General features: G+C 37.7%; 1 protein-coding gene across 2 annotated transcripts in view; it reads left to right on the plus strand.

The window, feature by feature from the left end:
• The window catches only part of LOC146871829 (FACT complex subunit SPT16-like), a 321,517-nt gene that overhangs the window by 9,914 nt on the left and 292,496 nt on the right, over positions 1 to 19,107 (plus strand). For both annotated transcript variants that reach the window (XM_085599782.1, XM_085599781.1), the window contains exons 2-4: positions 1,223 to 1,315; positions 2,641 to 2,811; positions 3,273 to 3,428. In XM_085599782.1, coding sequence (XP_085455908.1) covers positions 1,223 to 1,315; positions 2,641 to 2,811; positions 3,273 to 3,428 — 420 coding nt within the window. The remainder of the gene's footprint in view (positions 1 to 1,222; positions 1,316 to 2,640; positions 2,812 to 3,272; positions 3,429 to 19,107) is intronic.

Here is a 19,107-nt window from a genome sequence, read left to right on the forward strand (position 1 = left end):
CTTAGGTTATGTTAAAATGGGCTATGAGCGAATAATGGTCGCTGGAGCAGTTTGGTATGATTTCAGAATCCTGAACTAGGAAAGTATAATTCTTTGCCATTAACATAAAGTCGACAGAACTGACCCTACCACCTCCAATGCATTTATTATAAGGAACTTATTTTCTAGACAGTAGTGATTACTTCCTTCTGTCACTGTTTTAATTTATTTCCATAGTATTTGGCCATTTTCTACTTATGCTTTCACAAAGATAGTAACAACAATTAAGAAGCAAGCAGTAATACTTGCTTTTAGTAGTTGTTTTCCAGGTGTGGTGTTGCAGAAACCATCCTCTGCACCTTTTTGGAGTGTAGGGTTAAGTGGGAGTAGAGCTTTATGGTTGTTGAGAAATGGAGAGAAAAAGATGTAAAACACTAAAGCAAAGAGTTTGAAGAGGAAAGTGATGTCGGGCGGAAAAAATGAAAGCAATTCATTTATCTAATATTGAATACAAATTATTAGTTACGCTTTGCTAAAGCCAATACGTGACTTGATTTAGGTGTAGTTTCGTCGTTGTGCAATTTATTTGGGTGCAGTCATAGAATACACTGAGGCACCCAAATGTTGGTCATAGAGCAAGCTTCGTGAAGCAGAGGATTCTACGTCACGTATACCACATTGACGTAGGTCGCACCTCTTGTAAAAGGATTACTAACTTTGTAGCTTCATTGGGCCACACCAGTGTAGAAATACACAGCTTTTTCATTTCACTTAAAGCATTGGTTGGAAGGATTTTAGATCTGGTATTTCCTATGCTGAAGGTGTTGGGGGAAGTTTTTTAATTAATGCTTCAGATACAGTGCAATGTAGACCACAACCCATAAGCATGAGTTGAGGGCCACGTGAGAGAGACTCATTTGTACATATCTGCTTTCTAACTTGTATAGAGGGCCCCCAGCATCGTGTGGTGGTGTTAATGTGATGAGCCAGATTAGATACATTGGAATGGTTAACGTTCAAGTGAGTTCACATGGATGTTGGCATGACAGATATCTGGGATACATTACACATGAAACTACCATGGGGTTGTAATAATCGGATTTGAAAGCATGTCCGTTGTTTGTGTGTATGAAGCTGTTATTCTGATATAGTCACTGGTGAAACTCAAGGGCATCAAGATTCTTATTGAACACTTTTGATTATATTTCTAATTTGAAATTTTCTTTGTTCCTTAACCCTGCAGAAAGGTGAAGACGAGTATGGGAGTATCGATGCCATTGTTGTATCCGTTGGAGTGGATGAAGAGATTGTTTATGCCAAATCTACTGCACTGCAGGTGAGCCTGTTCCTTCCTATATGAGGAGGACTTGACCTTCTCCATGGCACATAGGGAAGGGATTTTTGATCCCTTTTCATGTCTGAATTAAAAGGTGCAGGCTATTCTAGTTGAATTACTTCGATAAACCCACCACATACATGGAACATTCTTAAATTGTGTCTAGACTACAGTGTAACAGATTATAAGTCTATAATAGTTTGCCGGCGTGCCTAAAACATCGCTGTCCATTTTCACATCATTTAAAGTAGTATTGAGTTGTAATCACGTGACCCAGACATTTGTGGAGGATATATTACACTGGACAAGTTCCTAGTAGTGGTTGGCTAAACTGTACGGGCAATTTCCATTTTGTCCTTTTGCGAAAGCACAGGCATGCATGGAAAATTCCATAAATTATTGCCCCGGCTTATGTGTCAATTTTAAACAAAAATAGTATGTTCCTCACATAATAATTGTAAGGGAATTTAGGCCTCGGGATTTAAGTGTGGTTCTTGCAGATTTAAAGACGTGCTAACTTGTTTGTCTTGCTTCTGTATGTAGCTGGCATGTTTGAACCTCAGAAGGTTGAACCTGTTTTCATCCTTTTGAGCTGAATAAAAGGAGCGTCACTGAGCTGGACGATGGTAACCTCCATTGTTTATGGTCATAACCATAACTGTTGGAGAACAGCCATTCTGTTAGCAATGCAGTTTTTTTACCTACATTATTTACTCGGGTCTATGATTCAGAAATCGTGTAAGCTACAAGATAAAGCATATTGTAACTTAGTGTGCACTCAGTGAATGTGCTAATGCACCTTTCTGCTCCCTGTGTGTGAAATTGAATGTGAAGCTAAAAGCATGCTACTAGTTCTGCTCTTCTTCTACAATTTAAATCATCCCTTGAATGTTGCTGTTGATAGCAATCCTACTTGTCTACTTTCATTACTCGCCTGGATTTTGTGGGCAATTAATAAACACACGGACAGCTCATTCATGCCCTGGCTACAACAAAATGGCAAGGCATTATTCTCCTCTCACCCACCAATCAAACATCTATAAAGCTTGTTACATAAAGGCTGAACCATGACTGCAGCGCCTCCTTATTCTCAAGTTTTGCCAGTCTTTGCCGCGGAATGTGCCAAAGTAGCAGTAGTGGCAGCTCTCTTTTGGCCTTCGGCCACACATTAAGATGGGTGGAGTAGGGGGGACTACTTAGATTGTCACTTTCAGAAAATAGTGGTGGCACTGTAGCTTCTTTCCTGTTCTTGTCTGCAGTTCTCTTCCCTCTTTGTTGTACAAACTGCTGCTCTGGCTTCCTTTATCTCAATATTTCATTTCTAGACGTGGCTCTTTGGCTATGAACTGACAGACACCATTATGGTCTTCTGTGAAGACCAGATCATCTTTATGGCCAGCAAGAAGAAGGTGGAGTTCCTGAAACAGATTGCCAACACCAAGGGCAATGAGAACGCCAATGGTGCTCCTCCCATCACATTGTTGGTCCGTGAAAAGGTGAGACGCTATGGATTCCTGGTATTTTGTCTCTTGTTCCTTGATGTCCCTGTATAGTTAATGAACTCATTTTAGAATTTACTTTGAACCAGACCATATATGGAAAACTGCATTATGGCCTGTAACTCATAGCTGTGCTTGAGTTACTCTTTCAGCCTCAAATCTTTAGCAGCAGAGTTTGTGTTATCGATCATATTCCATGACTGAGTCCTCAGTAGTAGGGCAATCCCTTAGGTCACACAGTTGTGCTGGGTCAAGTCTTCGAAAGTTCAAACTAACCCCCAGGTTACAGGCATTCGATTTAATCCGCAAATCCTCCTGGTTCAGGATTCACAGAATTCATAGTCCATACCTCGGGCCCCAGCGTTGCGCAGATCTCACAATCACATGGTAGTCATTCCCAGTTTGCCTTTGGTTTGTTGTGTAACTTAGTTTATTCTTCCTTCTTACCCACAATTCAGCAAAGTGACACCAACAAGGCCAGCTTTGACAAAATGGTTGAGGCCATCCGATCCAGCAAAAACGGAAAGAAGATTGGAGTGTTCACAAAGGACAAGTTCCCTGGGGACTTCATGAAGAGCTGGAATGACAGTCTGAACAGGGAGGGCTTTGAGAAGGTGAGACCATTTCCCCTCACCTACAGTATCCTTACTCTCAAGCACCAGTAGAACTACTCCACGCTTAACCTATTTTAAAAACATTTCCACTTCACTGCAATATTGTTTTTAGCAAAAGACAATCGGGCCCTTAAAGCTTTTTTTCACATCTTTCTGTTGAATACTCCCTCACGTTTGAGATTGTCATTGTGTAAAATACCTAAATATGTTGGAGCTGATTTGACATTGGAATCCTCTGCATGCTTTCATATGAGTTTTTTTCAATTATCTTGCCCTCTGCTTTTTGTGACTTGGCATTTGTTGTATCCAACACACTGGAGAGAAGGTTTTGAATCCCTTAATTCCCTCAGAATGCATGAGATAATTTCCTGAGTACATTGGCACAGAATGCGTTCGGGCAAGAGATCGTGTCGGGCAGCAGCCACCTTTGCTGTAACTTACTGCCAGGATTCTTTTAATTCAAAATATAGTTTTGTATAGCGCAAACTTAACCCGACGGTATCGGAGCGCTTCAGAGTTTGCAAGGCAGCCATTACATGAGTTACACATGATGTAAATATTAAAACATACGGACAGTGCGTAAACGAAATATACGAAAGACAAAAGGATCTAGAGAGATAGCTATGTGTGGGTATGTGTGTGTGTATATATATATATATATATATATATATATATATATATATATATATATATATTCATTCTACTGGCGGTCGCCAGTAGATAGTTATAGTTAGGACCGAGTTTCCATAGGAAATCTCAAAATTCTATTTTGAATAACTTTGGTGCCGGTTGACGAATTCTCGCGAAATTTTCAAAACTAATGGGGCGCTCCGCTCAGCTCCTACCCTGAAAGTCTCGGGGTGATTCGACAAGCGGGGGCTGAGAAAAAGGGGGGGTCCCAAAACGCGTTTTCCCCATGTATTTTTCCATAGGACCTTTAGTCGCAGCTACAGCCCGAACGGCTGAACAGAATTACCTGAAATTTGGTAGAGAGGTAGCCATAAGGTCAAGGAAGTGCCTTTCGCAGGTCTGGTGTAAATCTGTTCAGTATTTCCTGAGAAAATAGCATTTAAAAGCATATCAATATGCGCGCAGGGTGCGCGCACCCTGCCGTGCGTGAGCGTAATTCTGATTGGTTGTTAGATGTCAGTAAACATTCGAATCGGTCGAAATCAGGAAGTGTCGGCCGCCATTTTGTCTGTCGCACTGAAAAGGAAAGGTGGAGAACATGAATAGGGGGCAGAATAGGGAGTTCTTGACCCCCAAGCCATTGTCAGGGGGTCACAGTAGGACCACGAAGGGCAAAAAAAAGATTATAATTTTTTTTTACAACATCGCGGGGTGCGCGCACTCTGCGCGCACCCGAAAAAAAACCTTAAAAAAAATAGAAATAAAAATCAAGTTTAAGTGTTTAGATATTAGGTGGCTCTAAAAAGAGCCCTTGTGTTCATTGAGTGTTTTTTTTGTACCTACAAGTAAGTACCGATGCAGAGTCTAAAGTTCAAGAGGAAGACTCTGTTCCCTTCATCATTGAAATGTACACCGCCTCCTCTATAAATGTCTTGCATGTTGTAACGCAAGTTGTTGTGGGATATAGAACCCATACCATAGTCTCTGAGGAAAGCAGAAACAGACTTATTGATGTGCTTTCTTGCTTTGTCAATCTGCGGACAAAATTGGTTGGACCAGTTCCACTTTTGCCTTTGGCATATATTAGAATATACAAAGGCAGTTTGTGGAAAAAGTGACATCAATTGCAGAAAGGTGTCCTTAATAAGCATTTCCAGACCTACCCCAGTTAAAGTGCCTAGGTCATTTCCACCACAGTGCACAATAATAAGGTTAGGCTGTGGGAGATGTAGAAAGGTTTTCACCAAAGGCATTAATTGGTGCCACTTTAATCCTCTCTGACCAATCCATTTAATGTCTACATTTGGCAAAGCAAGGTCTTTTACAATACCTCTTTTTTCTGCAAATTTTTAACTCCAGAAGACATAGCTATGACCTACAATCCACACTGTGAACATCTTCCGAGGAGAACAGGATGCACTCAGGAGGTGTCTTTAAGTAGAATGGCAATATGAAAAGAAAGACAGTTGAAAAATGGAGGCATACATACTTTTTTTTAATAAAAAGAACTGATTGGCTGATTCAAACCATTTTACAGTTAAAACTAGGCTGTATGTTTACGTTTTTAAAAGCATGTTTTGGATTGGTACAGAAAAATGTGTTCCCACTGAACATTACTTTGGATTTGCTGTTAGGTTTGAAAAGTCAAGCACTCTTGCTCTTTGGACTTGAAACATTGTGTGCTGAACTTCTGACCTCTCTGGTCACACCAGTGTTCCATGACCTGTTGCTATGGTAGCAGGCAGAAGTCATGTTGGGGGAAGGGATAATTTGGAAAGGGGTTGAAAGTTGCAACCAATAGAAATGTGTGATTCCATTTGAAAAAATGTGGGAAGGACTGTGATTTTACATTAACATGTATGTGTGAAAAAAGAGAGGGAAACATTGCCATTTACTGGTTGTGGTGAGAGGAGAGAGGTGTACAGCTCTGAGATTCTGGCTCTGATAATCTGCTGTTTCAGTGCCACATTTCTTTATCCACTAACTAATTTTAAAGGTGAGTTATGAGTTTGAGAGGGGATGTATGTGGTGATTTTTGATATAAATATTAGAATTGTCATTCTTCTTTTAAAGTTGTTTTACATTTTGTGTTTTAGGAGATATTTAACTGTCTTGAACTTGTAAGATATTATGGAGTATGTCTTCACTGTAAGTTAAGGTGTACTGGTATCACTGAGGAATACTGTTTTGTACCTAGAATCACATGAGTCTGTCTGCACACAGGATTTGTTGTCAGATTTAATTTGTGTTGCTCTTGTTCTGTTAGCCTTGCACTCGCAGAAAAGTGGCAGTTTGTTTTCTTAAAGTGTGATGGTTAGCATTCAGCAAAAATCAGTTACTCAGAAATGAGAGGCAAATGCAAACACATTTGAAAATAGCATGGTACATTTTCCTACCACTTTGAAAGTTGTGTTTTACATTTTATGTTAAAGATATTTAAGTGCCTTGAACATGTTAGATATTATGGAGTATGTCTTCACTATAAGTTAAGGTGTACTGGTATCACCCAGGAATACTGTTTTCTACCTAGAATCACACCATGAGAGTGTGCACACAGGAATTGTTATCAGAGATTTAATTCGTGTTGGTCTTGCTCTATTACCCTTGCACTCGCAGGAAAGGGGCAGCTTGTTTTTTGTAACACATGGTCATGGTCTCAAGGAGCTGTTAGGACATGTGCTCTTTTCTGCTTGTCTAAAATATAAGAAAAAAGTGTCAGGCTGTCACAGTAATTATCACTTACTCCACCACAGTACTAAATGTGCGTACAAATTGCCAAACAAAATATTGCTTTGTGGTTAGAATCACACCATGAGTCTGTGTGCACACAGGAATTGTTGTCAGATTTAATTTGTGTTGCTGTTGTTTTGTAAAACTTGCACTTTTAAGAAAGGGCAGTTTCTTTTCTTCAACTGTGTTGGTTAGCACTCAGCAGAAATCACTATCTCACAAATGAGAGGCAAATGCAAACACATTTGAAAACCACAGGGTAGATTTTCCTTCCACTCCTGCAATGGGTGAGGTAGTTCCTACATGTTCAAAACTCTAATTAACCTTTACCAAACATGTACTCTTACGCACATCTGCAGTCAGTCTTCATGTAGTTGAAAAAGTCTCCATGCAGATCTCTCTTGCAACTGACAATACACAGTCTCCAGAAACACTCTTTGCACACATGCAGCAGCTTCTCCTACACTCCCATGCATAATACTCAGTTCTGTGTTGTGTTTCAGATAGCAGTGTATAATGCAAACACATTCAACGTCACCAAGGCTCATTTCCTTTGCTCTACTCTAATCACTCACCCTGTAACACATGCTGATGGTCTCAAGTAGCTGTTAGGACATGTACTCTTTTTTACCTCTCTAAAATATATGTCTCAGTAATTATCACTTGCTCCATCCACAGTACTAAATGTGCTTTCAAATTGCCAAAGGAAATATCGTTTTCTGCCTAGAATCACACCATGAGTCTGTGTGCACACAGGAATTGTTGTCAGACATTTAATTTGGGTTGCTGTTCTGTAAAACTTGCACTTTCAGGAAAGGGCCAGCTTGTTTTCTTGAAATGTGTTGGTTAGCACTCAGCAGAAATCACCATCTCAAAAATGAGAAGCAAATGCTAACACATTTCAAATCAACAAGGTAGATTTACCATCAAATCTTGCAATGGCGGAAGTAGTTCCTACATGTTCAAAACTCAAATTAACCCTTACCACACATCTACTCTTATACGCATGTCTGCACTCTTCATGCAGTTGTGCAAGTTTCCATGCAGATCTCTCTTGCAACTGACAATACACAGTCTCTAGAAACACACTTTTTGCACACACGCAGCAGCTTCTCCTACACTCCTGTGCGTACTACTCAGCTGTATGTGGTGTTTCAGATAGCAGTGTGTAACGCAAACCGATTCAATGTCACTAAGGCTCATTTCCTTTGCTCTAGTCTAATCACTCACCCTGTAACACATGGGCATGGTCTCAAATAGGTGTAAGGACGTGCTCTTTTCTGCTTCTCTAAAATATAAGAAAAATGTGTCACTGTCACAGTAATTATCATTTGCTCCTCAACAGTAGTAAATGTGCTTTCAAATTGCCAATCAAATATCGTTTTCTGCCTAGAATCACACCATGAGTCTGTGTGCACACAGGAATTGTTGTCAGAGATTTAATTCATGTTTCTCTTGTTTTGTAAGACTTGGACTCGTAGGAAAGGATCAGCTCATGTGATAGGATTTGAAAAGCTGAAAAAAACAATTGTAATGAATTAAAATTACAAAAAGGTATTTTTTTTTAGTTTTTTGCAGGTATTGCTGAGCAACAGTGAAAAAATAAAAAGATGCCTATAAAGTCAAGAAAGAGAAAAGAAACAACAACTATATTGGAAGACAACCGGTAAAAAACAAAATAGGAGAAGCTCGTGTTGGAAAACAGAAAGTCTTCCGGTAAGCAGACTAAAGAATTTTTTAAAAATATCTTCAAAAAAAAAAAATGAGCGAAAGATAAATTCAAACAGTGTTTCAAGTACAAAACAACAGTCGACAGCAAAAACAAAATGCTAATGTAGACTCAGAAGTAAGAAAGAGTAACTTAAAACGGAAAATAGATTTTAAAAACATTCGTCGCAAAATGTTTCAGAGAAGTGATGTTAAATTTGCTAAAGGATGTGAAAAAATATAAGAAAACCAAATTTTATAAGAAAAAGAAATTAATTGAAAGTATTGTTACCAAGGCATTAGAAATAAAAAAAAAAACTATTCATTTTAATTTTGAACAGGATGCGTAGATTAGATAAATTAGTCAATGCAATGAAGTCACAAAGGAAAAGAGAAGTAACAAAAAAATTACTTTTGTAAAGTGTTCTTAGAAGAATGGAAGCATAGTTGAAGTACTGAACCATTTTTTAATGAAGAGAGTTATCTTCAAAGTAATAGTTTGTTGCATGCAGTTGACACCAATGGTAGAGCATATGAAGTTAAGGATGGTTGTGTAATGGAAAAGGAGAAAATGGTTCCAAGAAATGGGGAAGAAGTGATGGCTGATGAGGTTACGGGGAGACGTCCTAAAGCCCCAGTGTACACTTGGAATTGTAGTAGTATTTGTACTGTGCGTCAGGAATCTATTGATAAATTACGTGACTTTCTAAGAGAATATAGTAAAAAGAGTCTTCAACAGAAAATTAAGGTGCTTCAAAGACTAGATCCATGCAGAGTGAGAGAGAATACTGGTTTGCAAGGACATTCTCTGGCTTGTCTATCTAGGAAAGTTTGTCAGTGTTTTTCACCATTTTAGGATGCTGGCTGTTCATCATACTGTAATGAGAAAGTTTGTGAGAACATTGTATTTTGTTAAAAGTCCAGCACTAAAGTTGAATGAGTTGAATAATGCTCTGTTCCGTGGATCTGTATCAGATGTAGTGAAGGTTACTGATGAGATTCAGTTTTGTTACTTTGGTCCAGAACAAGAAAGTGCAGAAAATTACAGTTATTGATGAAAGTGTGGAAGAGAATGTAGAACTTACTGTTAGTAAAAATTTTGAAGATGAAATGACAAAATTTACTATCATCTCTAATGAAAGACCAAATATTACTTGTATTTGTTGCCGGAGAAGCCATTATAAAATTCAAACAAGGAATGTTGATCTGTATAAAAAAAGTGAAAATGAAGATAATTATAAGTGGAAAGATTTTGCAACATATATATTTGTGGAAAGATGTTTTGAATTGGGTGAAGATCAGCGTATTTGTGAATACTGTTATAACAAGTTAGAAGAAAATAGAATGCCAGCTAGAGCTGTACATAATAAATTAGAATTGGTTGATATTCCTCCAGAACTTTCTTATTTAAATACGTATGAGTCTATACTCATTCAATGTCTCCATCCATTTCAGACCATAGTGCGTATGGAGCCAAAAACAGGTAAATTACATCCTTCGGATTTACAAAAAGGTTTAAAAGGAAGAGTTGTCTATTTGCCATTGGATTTGAAAAAAAATATGGAAACAATTGATGCAGATACTTTGGAAACTGAACCATTAGTTATTCTGGTTAATGGTGTACCTACAAAGAATAAGAAAATTTGGCAGGAGCTGGTGGATGTACGAAAAGTACAAAGAGCAAATTTGTATTTGAAAAAATAATAAATGGTATGAAGCCATTTATATGGATGAAGATGAAGAAGAAATACTAGAAGACACAGGAATACCAACTGGGCAAATTGAAAAAGTGGATAAGTCAAAAGAAGAAGAAATTTATGAACATTTCAGCATACATCCTCTTCATTCTAAAGAAGTTATGGGAAACGCTATTGATCTGTTTCAGATGAAGAAAGCAAAAGGAACTCCTGTGAGTGTATGGGAGGAGAGCTTGGAAGCTCGTGGTTTTCCCCAACTGTTTCCTACAGGAGAAGGTGGACGATATGATCGTCCAGTACAGATTCCTGCTTCGGAGTATCGGACTACAAGATTATATGCAGAAGATCCCAGATTTCGTCAAAGTATTCCTTATTTGTTTCATCTTTTATTTGAAAGTGACTTGTCTGCACTATCTTATGCAGTAAATCACATTTTGAAAACTAAAGTACATCTACATAATGTGTCAGCAAAGGACTTTCTCAACAAAGTGTAACAGCGAGATGATCATTTGGAATCTCAATTGATCAATTTGATGGCTTGTCAGTGTGGAACTAATTAATATTGGTACCGACGCCATGGAGAATTGAAGTGTATGTTACGGAATTTAGGAACTCCTACATGGTTCCTTACCCTGAGCTGTGCTGAGTACGCTTGGGATGATTTACTGGATTTTCTGCGAGAGGCAAATTCAAACATTAAAAACATACAATACAAGACCGAAGGAGAATTGTGCTCATTGGATCCGGTTAATGTTTTCAGATATTTTAATCATAGATTTGAGGCTATGATGTCCTTCATCTGCAATAAAAAAAATCCACCTCTTGGAGAAGTTGTGGATTTCTTTTGGAGAAAAGAGTACCAAGCAAGAGGTGCTCCTCATATTCGTATGCTGTTGTGGATCAAGGATGCCCCAAAATTTGGAACAGATGCTGATGAAGCAGTTTTATCTTTAATTGAAGGATATGCAACATGTGCTATACCTAAAAGCACAGAAGAGAAAAACTTAAAAGAGAAAGTTTTACTTTTCCAAAGTCATCGATGTGGAAAATACTGTCGACGAAAGTACAAGAGTAAAGATAAATTCTACACAAAATGTCGATTTGGATTTCAACGACCTGTTCTTTCAAAAGGAAGAGTAAACAGTTTTATGTCAGCTGTGCGACATACTATTACAAGAAAATCGCCTAAGAATACCTACAACCTAAGAAGAAAAGAGTCAAAATATATAAATGACTACAATCCAGTCATTTTATCCATGTGGAATGCTAACATGGATATACAGTATGTGGCTGACAATTCTATTGCTCGGTATGTCACATCTTACATCACAAATCTGAGAAAACGGAATTGAAGGAAATGTGCGAAGAGATTTCTCACGAGAAGACTGTCAGTAAGAAGCTATACAGTTTCAGTTTAAAGATGTTATCGCATCGAGAAATTGGATCCTACGAATGCTCAGATAGGTTATCATCTGCAAGTCTGTACTCCAAATCCAGAAGAATAATTTGGGTAAGTTTAGGCCTTGCAGGAATGCGAAATTGGGTACTGAAATCTATTCGAGAAAATGAATATTTAGCATAGTTCGAACCAGAAAGTACAGACATTTTAAGAACAAACATGTTGGATACATATTACCCACAAAGAAGTCATCACCTTGAGAACATGTGTCTCTATGAAGTGCTGCAGAACTTCATTTTTAAACGGAATGCCACAGAAGATATCAACAATGGAAAATATAAAGTCAGTGGTGAGGAAGGATGTTTGGTGAAGCAAACAAAAGGAAGTTTGAGAAATCGCCGGAAGCTGAGTTGCGACACTCCTGACAAAAAGGAATTTTACTACTTGGCACTTTTGCAGCTGTTGAAACCATGGCGTTCAGAGGACGAACTACTTGGAGAATTCCACAGTTATGAAGATTCCTTCAATGCTAGCAAAGACAGCATAGAATGCAGTACTTTCACAACTTATGTTCAAATGTTAAATGAAGGAATTGAACAAGAAGCAACAATTGCAGCTGAAGTAGCTAGAGACAGTTCTCAAGACAGTCAAAGTTCTGGGACATTCAGTCAAGATCCTCTAGGACAACCAATTGTAGAAAATGAAGCAGCAATAGCCATGAATGAAGTGGAAACAGCTATGAATCCAGCTCAGGAAGATTTAGTAGACTTAACATATTTGGAGCAGCAACTGAATGAAGAACAAAAAAATTTATGAAGTCAGGAAAAAAATTGATCATGGATTACTACATGAAAATAAAGAGTGCTCATGCACATCTTTTGAACCAATCAGAATGTATGTAAGTGGACAAGCAGGAACTGGAAAACGTTTCTTAATTAATGTAATTAGAAGCTACCTACAGAAGAAAATGGATTCCATTTTGTCTTGTGTTGTTACTGCTCCAACTGGGTTAGCAGCGTATAACATAAAAGGAGTTACCTTACATCGTTGGCTAATGTTACCAGTGGAGGATGAGAACAAAATACAGTACCACAAACTAGCAGGAGAAGCATGCTTGGAAGGTTCAAGAGTATTGAAGAAATTGAAAGTACTCATTATTGATGAGGTAAGCATGGTATCAAACTTAATGCTTGCCTTTGTGCATTTAAGAATGCAGCAAATTCTGAAGACAGACTATGACGTGTTATTTGGAGGAAAACACGTCAGTTTTTGGGGATCTTTTGCAACTTACTCCAGTTAAAGGACAACCGGTATTCCATACACTTACACATGAAGACATGAAAATTCGTTAGGAAGTATAGGCAATGTAAATATTTGGACATATTTTGAGTATAAGGAACTCATTACCAATATGAGGCAAGCCAATGATGAGGACTATGCAAGTATTCTGAAAGATATAAGAATTGGACTACTCACAGAACATGGCAGAAAAGTATTACAGAGTCGATTGCTGAGTAATTTGTTTACAACAGAAGAAATAGTTCCAGAGAAAATATACAAGAAAATTGCTGAAAAAAATACTGTAATCTGCTTAATGCCAACACTACATGAATGCTCTGTATTCAATCAAGAACTTTTGAAATTGGAAAATGAAGAGATCATAAAACTGGAAGCTTTGGATAAAATTCAACATGAACGAATAACTATTATATTGACAGGCAAATTGGCTACTAAATTGGATTCTCTGGAGAAAAACATTTCAAACACAGCTGGTTTGGAAAAGAATCTTTGTGTGTATGAACTGTAGAGTAATTTTAAGACGGAATTTGGATGTAGAAAAAGGTTTAGTGAATGGAGCTATGGGTAAAGTTGTGGGTTTTGTAAAGTACCAGAAAAAAGATGGAATTGAATTCTTAAATAAAATTTGATCAGATTGAAGAGGTTAAAGTCATTAGTCGTTGTTCAGTTCGTTTTGTGCTAGTGAAAGACTTATATGTACGTAGGAAGCAGTTTCCGATTTCTCTAGCATATGCTGTAACTATTCACAAGTCTCAAGGATTAACTGTTGATAGTGCTTTTGTAAACATTGGATCTACTGTGTTCAAAGAAGGTATGGCATATGTTGCTTTGTCACGCGTGAAAAAATTATCTGGTTTATTCATGATAGACTTTGATGACTCAAAAGTAAGTGCTGATGCAAACTGTGTAAAGGAGTATAATAGATTAAGAAGCTATGCTCCTCATTTAGGTCAGTATCCTGTGTTTGAAAAACGTGTGTCGGAAAAGGAGATTTTAGAATATCTGTAATGAGGATGTACAGAAGAGAAAACAAAAAGACAGTGATGTGACTGCAAGCAAAAAGAAAAAGGATAGTGTGGAAGAGGTTGTTGGTTGTCATTTTGAAAATAGCTCTGGTGTCAACTACTACGCAAATGTAGTGCTGAATGTTGTATTTTATCTTGAAAGTTTGCAAGAGCAGATAATACTAAATCATGAAAAAAGATTCTGTTCTTTGCTGAGTCTCCTTTATGAGAAGCTGAGTAATGATAAAAATAAAATAGAAAGTGCTTCTGATGTTAGAAATCTTTTAGATGTATGTTCTGGATGTAGACAGTTTACACAAAATGTCCAGCAAGATGCACAGGAATTCTTGATGTATATCCTGATGGTACTGGAAGATGGAGTAGAAGTAGAAAATGTATTCGGTGTCTCTTATAAATGGGAACATTGTTGTGATAACTGTATGAACACAAGCAGTAGTAATGTTGATTCTGAAAGGTTCATATGTTTACCATTACCAGAAAGTAAAACAGTGACTTTTAGTAAATTAGTTAAAGATGCTAATCACAACATGGAATGTTCTAAATGTAAATCTGAAATGTTGTCAACGTTTTTATTAAGGAAATATGGACAGTATGTAATTTTAATGGTACAACGTTGTAGAGCTGATGGAACAAAATTGGAAACTTTACTAAAGAAGTTTGTTGGTAATCAATTATCTATATCTGGAAAAACTTTTGTAGCAGTTGCAATAATTTTTCATGACGGTCCTTCTATAACTTCTGGTCATTGCACAGTTTATCTTAAATGTGAAAAAGGATGGACACTGTGTAATGATTCTCAATTGATTTTCAAGCAACGTTTGCCTTATGATTTACCCAATTGTTACCTAATTTTTCTGAAACCCAAATTTTAAATACTAAAATCGGCATCGGAAGAAAGCATTATTTAAATTTTAAAGTATTAAAATTGGTTATTTCACTCAAAGGATTTTAAACTTACCATTTGGCCTCAAGGAAAGGTAAAACAAACAATTGTGGACTTCTTTGACAGATATTATTTTTGAAAATGTTCTTTTGCAACAAGGTTTACAGATGTTATTTCTTGAAAATTGTTAATGTACTTAAAAGGTATTTTTGACATTTCTATTAAGGTATGTTTTAGTGAGGATACATTTGGGGCTTTTTTAAACAATCTTTCAGATTGTTTTTTTTTTTTTGCCCGCTGTGAAATGATGAATACAATTGATTTCACTATTTTCAGTAAAAATCAAAACATTCTGAAAACAGCAAAAAAGGGCAAAAAATTGCTTTTCTAAATATGAAAAAACATGTAATGTTTAATGCAATGTATTGTTGAATATTACTTTTTTTCAGAACTAGAAAACATTTAGAAAATGTAATTCAGTTTCCTTGCAAATAAAAAAAAAAAAAACATTTATTTCTAAATAAGTTACTTTGATGGTCAGGTAAGTTTAACATATCTGTATGTGTCACTGCTTTCGTTTCATGCTTCCCTTTCTTCACCTCTCCTTACTCTGCTTTTCTCATTTCTCTTCTCACTCTCTCTTCCTGCTTTACTACTCTTTTGTAACTCCCTCACTCCTTCTCTACTACTCCCCTACCTTTACTACCTCCATCACTCCATCACTAATTTTTCATCAATGTTTCTTTCTCTGTATCCATATTTCTTAGTCTTTTTAACTGCCTTACTCCTTCTCAGTTGTTTGCTTTCTGTCTCTGTATCTGTCACTCTGTCTGTTTTACCCTTAATTTCCTTAACATCTCTGGGGCAGATTAACAAGGCCTCTGCGCCACCACTACGTCCTCCATATTTACAAGGAGAGGATAAGCCACTCTGTGTGTCTTTTCCTCTCCTTGTAAATACAGCCAATTCAAACGCAGCACTAAAATGAGCTATTATCTTTTTTGATAGGTTTAGGGTACCTATACGTAAGTACTGATGCAGAGTTTAAAGTTTAATAGGAAGACTCTCTTCCCTTCATCTGTGAAATGTACACCATCTCTTTTTTAATTACTTTGCCACTCCCCTCTCTTTGTCAGGGAGTCAGTCCCTGAAGGTTTACTAAAGTAAAAAAAAATATCATTTTTTTTTTTAAAAAAAAACCTCATTGGGTGCGCCCCAAAAACAAAATTGACAAATAGATAAAAAAAAAAACAACAAGTTTTTGTGTTTAGATTTTAGGTGGTTCTAAAAAGAGCCCTTGAGTTAATGTAGGGACAGAGGAAGAGAAAAACGAAAAAAAAAAATAACAAAACTATGGCCTAGTGCAAGGGTGCTCCTCAAATTTTCTCTGAATGAGATCAATACTGCTCTCACCCATAGTAATAAGAGTAGCACAATCCATGCAACGTGTACTCATCCTCCCAAAATAAGGACGAATATCCAGAGGTGTATAAGAAGGTGAAGGCACCATCGCAGAAGAAGTGCTCAGCTGAGCTGCCGAAGATGTGCTCGGCTGAGCTGCTGCAGATGTCGTCGGCTGAGCAGGTGGAGGGTTTGCTCCAGAAGCTTGACAAAGTCACAGGATGCATTTTCTCAACGTGCCTCATCATAGTGTGAATACTAAAAGAGTACTTCTTATTAGGATTCCCACGGGATAAGGTGCGGTGACAAAGTATGCAGGTGACCTTTGGTGCATTCATCTTCTTTTGTCCCTCAGGAAAAGTGAAAAACTGCCATATAAAGGAGTCTTTCTGCTTCCTCTGTCTCTCAAGAGTGTCCTGCTCACTCTCCGAAGGTGGCTGGTGCTCTGCCATTGTCTCACAAAAACAGAGTAGCTCCTTCTCCAAGGGAATCAGAACTAATAAGGAGGGGAGTGGGTGTAGTTTCGGAAGAATCTGGAACTGAAAGTACTTTGAACCAATGAAAAGTGATGTTTCTTGATCACATGACTTGCCATGAGGGGATTGGGTGTGGTGTTGAAACAATCTGAAACTGAAAGTAATGAAAACCAATTAAAAGTGTTGTTTTATTAATCACATAACCCGAGGTGCGCGCACGGAGCAAGCTCAGAGCGCGCACCGTGCAATTACGCATGCGCGTACGCGCGCATGCGCATAAGTATTATGCGTGTACGTAACGTGCATACGCAGCACGCGCGCATGCGCGAACGTCAGCGCGCGTACCCTACGCGTATACGCCAGTGTAGCGCGTGGAGCACGTACGACGCATGCGTACGTTCGCATGCGTACTGGGTGCGCGATGTGAGCGCGTACTAAAATGTACGTATGCGTACTTGTATAACGTACGCATGCGTACACAAACCTACGCATGCATACTAAGTGCGCGCTGCGAATGCGCACTAAAACGTATGTATGCGTACGTAGATAACGTACGCCTGCATACATGAAAAACGTACGCAAACGTACTAGGTTCGCGCTAGGTGCGCACACCCTAAAAATTTATAGAAAAAAAAAGAAATAAAGTGGTCATAAGTTAATAGAAGATATTAACTATGCTGTCCAACTTTATCCAAATTCAAAGTAAAAAAAAATGACTCACACAAAATTAAAGGATACAGATAATTTATAAATGTGTATATATAGGGAAATTTTTGTAAACGAAATATTTAAAAAATTCTAAAATTAGCATTTAAAAAACCTTTGAAATTCACTGAAAAAACCATAGGTTTCACACACGTTATAGTTAGGAATTAGCATTTAAAAAACCTTGCAAATTCACTGAAAAAAACATAGGTTTCACACACGTTATAGTTAGGAAATAGCATTTAAAAAACCTTACAAATTCACTGAAAAAACCATAGGTTTCACACATGTTGTAGTTAGCTGGACATTTTACTCGTAAAAAACCAATGAAATTCCCCCGTTATAGTTAGTTCAGCTAACTATAACTCGCGCGCCCGCAATCCACTGCTGATGACGTCACATATTACATCACTCATGACCTGGTCAGTGACATCACTCATGACATCACTGATGACATCTCAAATGACATCACTGATGATGTGCTAATTTCACATGGATGACATCTTCTCACACCCTAATATAACTCTAGATACCCCAACTCAAAATTTAAGAGTTCAATTGTCAAAACTATACATACTGCAATACCAATAACTACATACCCACTTATTAACTCTTAGGTCTACATACACCTCCAATCATTCAGCTGTACAGTCACTCATACTTACAGTCACTCCATACAAAACTATCTTATGCATTTATACACCTATATAGACACTCACACACCACCAATCATCCATAGAGGTACTCTCACACCTAGTCAGTCATGCAAATAATCACACTCCCATTTACTCAGCTATGCGGTTATACACACTCAAGTTCACTTAGTCATAAAAATAGTACCACATTCTTACCCTCTTATAGAATCATTCATACAAGCACACACTCATCCATACAGTCACTTTCACAATCACACACTCTCACATCTACCCACTTATATACTCTTACACGCATATATACTGCCTTTCACATATGTAGTTAGTCACAAATGTACCACTGAGATATACATTCAATCCCTAACACACCCATACATACATACACTCACTCAACCATACAGTCCATCACAGATGCACTCTTAAAACCATGCACCCATAGAATCACCCACTCACACATCTATGCATAGTCACACACACCCTACCCACACAAACACTCAGGAACCCATACAGATACTGAGACAAGCAATCAATAACTCCTATACACACTTATATAGGTATTTACAAAACCATGCAGCCACTTATACACCAACATACAGACGCATACAAACATTTACACAGTTTAGTCACTAGTCTGCAGTAAGATACATTTAATGACTCACTTATAGAGTCAGTTACGCACCACAGAAAAACATCCATTTACACACTTGTACACCCACTCATTCTTCAACAGGCCTTTCCCTATATATATTAAAGATATTACAATTGTTCAGAAACACATACTCAAGGGATGATGTCATCAGTGATGTCATCAGTGATGTCATTTGAGATGTCATCAGTGATGTCACTGACCATGTCATGAGTGATGTAATATGTGATGTAATATGTGACGTCATCAGCAGTGGATTGCGGGCGCGCGAGTTATAGTTAGCTGAACTAACTATAACGGGGGAATTTCATTGGTTTTTTACGAGTAAAATGTCCAGCTAACTAGAACATGTGTGAAACCTATGGTTTTTTTCAGTGAATTTGTAAGGTTTTTTAAATGCTATTTCCTAACTATAACGTGTGTGAAAC

Source organism: Triturus cristatus, chromosome 1_1, assembly GCF_964204655.1.
Source record: "Triturus cristatus chromosome 1_1, aTriCri1.1, whole genome shotgun sequence".
In the NCBI taxonomy this organism is placed as follows: Eukaryota; Metazoa; Chordata; class Amphibia; order Caudata; family Salamandridae; genus Triturus; species Triturus cristatus.